This window comes from Fragaria vesca, linkage group LG6, assembly GCF_000184155.1.
Source record: "Fragaria vesca subsp. vesca linkage group LG6, FraVesHawaii_1.0, whole genome shotgun sequence".
In the NCBI taxonomy this organism is placed as follows: domain Eukaryota; kingdom Viridiplantae; phylum Streptophyta; class Magnoliopsida; order Rosales; family Rosaceae; genus Fragaria; species Fragaria vesca.
This window is the reverse complement of record NC_020496.1, coordinates 26,320,805-26,325,417: the sequence shown is the minus strand read 5'-3', so window position 1 is coordinate 26,325,417 and position 4,613 is coordinate 26,320,805. Positions and strand designations below refer to the sequence as shown.

Below are 4,613 nucleotides of genomic sequence, written 5' to 3'. Positions count from 1 at the left end.
TTAGGTAGTATATACACAACCACCTGATTTCGCAGCTAAACCAAAATGAAGAAAACGCATGCGGAAACAAGGAATACAGAACAGATAAAGCAAAGATAAAGGCTTTTAAAGCTAAATAGTTAAACATATCAGACTCTACATAGGTTCGCTATAACTGAACAAGAAAGAAGTAATATATCTACAGATGGACCAGCGACTTTAAGAACTAGGAAAAGCATTCAAATGCTGAACAAATGAAAACCCCAGAAAAGCTAATAACAGAGTCGTCCTGGCTACATAAATTTCAAGTTGATAGATGGCGCATCAGCAATTTGGCGTATGTTCACTTCCATACTGTTTACTATGGAAGCAGGGCCTTGGAAACTATGGTGATCACATAGTACACAGTTTGGAAGCAGTGCCTTGGAAACTATGGCGATTCCATCAGCTGAAAATCACAGTCCTCCCCAGATAGCAAGTTGGTATAGTGATCTGGTGAAGGAAGTGGAGAACAAAAGGGTGAGGAAACTGAATCCTTCATGATAGGCAGCAAGGTGTATTGATCCTCAGGTATCTCTTTCAAGTATGTTATTAGACACTCCTGCTGAAAAATCAAAATACAAAAGATAGATGAATGAACCGTACAGTTTAGGATGATCCAAACTAACAAAATAGCTGTGCTGGAAAAGAAAGCACTTGCATATTTACCTCAAATTTGGTTAACTCGGAAGCTTTTGGTGGAGATGAAAGCTGCTTGGATGGAGTTGGTCCATTTATCATCAGAAATATATCCATTTCATCCATCTGGGTACCCTCTCTCATTGCTTTAACGCACTGTTCATGGTCATGCAGGAAACCTTCCTTCTCATAATTACAACAAGATTCCTCTTTCACAACAGTAGAAGTTTGTGGTTTCACTGTGTAATTGGACACGTCAGTTAGAGGCTTTCGCTTGGTCTGCACTTTACCAGATGTCTTAGATAAGCCTTTCTTATTGCTTGCATCAGCAATGATTTCAGGAAAATTGGTGAGAGCAGGCTTTCTTGATGCCTTGCTAACCATATCAGGCTTCCCCCTATTGGATAGGTCTCCCAAAGGTTTCCTTCCACCAAGTCTGCCTTTCTTTGTTGATTTGGATGCATCACCCTTTCCCGCAACAGAAACTCCTGTTGTAGATAATATGGTTAGACCAAAATATCATAAGGAAGAATTTTAGATTCTACGGAATAGCATAGCAATAAACTTGGTGAGTACCAGCAGAGTGAACATTGAGGTTCTGATCCTGCACGAAACGAACAACTTTTGGTGCCATTGGTATGCTCTTTGTAGCCAACTGAATTTAATTCTCTGCTAACTGTAAAGAAAATAACAATAGTATACAATGCATAAACACATGTTTAGTACCAACTCATGAACACTATGTCGTCGCCTTTGTTCAACTTGTCCATTGACCATAAAAGAAAATACAGAGTCAGAATTCAAAAACTAATTGGACTGTTGCATAGAAACTTTGCGATGAAAAAATAGTCACCCACATCAGATCAATACACCAAATGTTTTAAACTAAATAATGGACATACTATAGCATCCCTACATTTACAGACAAGTCAAAAATTCTCCACAGCAGTTTAAACCAAAAAGATGAACAAAAAAGAAAGGAAAGATTTGAAAACATTCCAGATCCCTCGTTGTTTAATATCACCAACATGTAGAGCAAGTCAGAAAAAACGGTCACAAGTCTCAGAATTTCAGATACATAAACCCCATCATCTCAGATACCACATATGAAAACCCAGAAAGAAACGATCTCAATCTCAAATTTTAATTATCGGTGCTTCTTTATTATCAATTGAAAACAAAACCCATTTCTTTACTATCAATTTTACTCAAACCCCCAATTCCCAAAAGCTGGTCTCAAAATTGAAATCTTGATACATATACCCAATTCATGAAGCTCCAAAAAGGAAAACCCATCTCATTAATCTTGACCCTATTTCCGATCTCCACAAAATTCAACATTCAATTCTTAAAAGGATTTTTTCAATTGAAGCCATGGAAAAACCCTAAAGAAATGAATTGAATTCAGAAGGAAGTAAACAACAAAATTGAGAAAACTGACCAATTTGCCGGAATTGCTCTTCGAATTTGAAAATTTTGCTTCCCAGTTTGTTTTTGTGTCGCTATGCCTAAAGAAACGGAAGGGGGTTTATATAGAATCCGCGGAAGGGTTTCTCAACGGTAACTGGACGGTATTTACATAAAAGCCCTCGATCTCGATGGAGTCATTAGTGACCAAAACTACACTACAGTGAAACTCTTTTTTTTTCTTTTTTTTTTTAATAGAATAATTGTACTCGAGATACCACCAAGTTACCGAAACTTACTGCTCTTTGTATGTAGAAACTCTAATCTCTTCGGTATTTGGTGAACATCCAGAACAACATTACAAAGACTTAAAGAGGCAGAAACAACTTGATTCTGAGCATTTCCGGCCATCTTCGAGAAGCCTCGAAAGCTTGAGATTAAGGGTATATTAACCAATAGAACGATTAAAACTCAAAAGTTCTTTAAGTCCTTTTAAGAACTTTTGCGGTTTAAGAACTTTTGCAGTCATCTAAAGTGTGTGAAATGAGCATTAGCTTCCTCTCGGGAGAGCACAGACTAGAATTTCGTGAGAGTTCTTTTTACTAGTAATGAAAAATGAAAATACAAGCATGAAAACGTTACCGAACGCCACATTAGTTTCTCTAAAAGATCAGACACGTACTTTTTGGACCATTTTTCAAAGATGTATAGGATTTTGAATATTATATATACATAATATATAGTGAGCCTATGTATGTTGGACTAATCTGGATCCTATATATCTTGGATCATCCAAGATCTGATTGTAGTAAGAGAGAGAGAGAGATGGATGAATCTAAGTGGGGGACAGAATCAAAGGATTCAACTAGCAAGAGGAGCAGTATATAGTGTGATTCCGAGGATCATTTCAGTGATGTTGATGCATATATAGGAACACACTTGTTCATGGTACTAGAATACACTTGGAAATTACTCATCATTATAGCTTATGTTTTTTTGTTCATGCATGCACATTTAAATTGATATTTAATATTTGATACTATTTCAAACTTCTAGCAACAGTAACTACTTCTGCTAGTGCTTGATATATTTTTTATCGTTGTTTATGACATGTTGTTGATTAATATATATTATTTAAACCTATGAATCATAGAAACACGATGCACAAATTGATAAAAAAAAAGATAGAATTCTTAACAGTTTTATTGAAGTGTATATGATCTTACAATTAAATAGGTAATTCAAGCCATAAAAGAAAATTCAAGCTCATCTGAAGCTGGAATTGCAACAACATCGAGAGGCTTTGCCTTTGCCCATGGTGACCTACTCTGAAAGCTCCTTTAGAACTAATAGATCCTCCTTCGATTCTCCACCAATTGCCACCCCTCAGCGTCAATTACAGGCTTTGGTCTTGCTTGTTTTTTCTGATTCTCTTGTCTTCTATTACCATAGTACCTCTGGCCATTACCATTACCATTGTACCTCTGGCCATAACCATTACCATAGTACTTTTGATTGGAACCGTTTCCACCGCCATTAGTGACCCTTCCATTCTCAAAGTTCTTGTGATCTGGTCCATTACTATTCTTGTAATAGGATCTTACAAGACCTTTCTGGCCGTTAGTAGTCTTTGTTGCAGGAGCTGCTACTACTTTCTCCTTTGCAGGTTGATTGGTCTGAGGAACAACAACAACAGCCTTTGCGAGTTGATTAGTCTGAGGAACAACAACCTTTGCAGCTTGATTGGTCTGAGGAATAACGACCTTTGCAGCTTGATTGGTCTGAGTCTCCACAGCAAGGGCTTGAGTCTTCACAACATTAGTGGCTTGAGTCTCCTTCCTCCCAAACAAAATATTAGCTTTGGGTGTATAATTGATCCCTGCACTCTTCACAGGGATTTGCCCGACATAGAAAATAATCTCTGTGCAACGAGTAGTAGCAGATTGTTGTTGATAGTGATTGATGTTAGACACCTTTGAAGCATTAGGAAGAGAATGTACAATTTCTTTGGCAAGAGCAACAAGAGCAGGTTGCACAGTGAAGGCTTGAGTAGTACTAGTTGGCACCATTGTCTTTGCAGAAGCAGCAGCAAGAAGAGGAGTTTCGGCCACTTTTGCAGGAGTTTTCGGGGCTTGGGGTTGCGGCTTTGCCAGAGCAACAACAGGTTTCACAGGAATTCTGGGAACTTGCTTATTGTTGTAACTATTGTTTCTAAAGTTTGCTATCGCTTGGAGCTCCTTCTCCCTCTTTTGTCTTTCTTCCTCCTCTTTCTTTCTCCTTTTCTCTTCCTTAAGTACCCTGATTCTGGCCTCTCTCTTCCTGTTCTTCTCCTCCTTCTTGGCCTGTTCTGAAAGAAAGGGTGCCTCTGCTACAACAACCATGATATTCAAAGAGTTTGGTTGGTTGCAAAAACAAGGAGTTTTTTGGGATCACAAAGAGAGACAACACTCTGAAGGCTTATGTTTCTGATCGGTATCAGAGTTGAGATGGAGAACAAGCTCTCAAGTTCGTCCTATTTATAGGCTCACCATGACAAGCAATAGACTAAT

General features: G+C 38.0%; 1 protein-coding gene across 1 annotated transcript; it reads right to left on the bottom strand.

Moving 5' to 3' along the window:
- Positions 1 to 344: 344 nt before the first annotated feature.
- LOC101294779 lies at positions 345 to 2,158 on the bottom strand. The gene is made up of 4 exons (XM_004303787.1): positions 2,099 to 2,158; positions 1,234 to 1,333; positions 688 to 1,145; positions 345 to 583 (listed from the first exon to the last, which is right to left on the bottom strand). Exons 2-4 carry the CDS (start codon positions 1,289 to 1,291, stop codon positions 410 to 412), a joined length of 690 nt encoding a protein of 229 aa, XP_004303835.1. The 5' UTR covers positions 1,292 to 1,333; positions 2,099 to 2,158; the 3' UTR covers positions 345 to 409.
- Between the last annotated feature and the right edge of the window lie 2,455 nt (positions 2,159 to 4,613).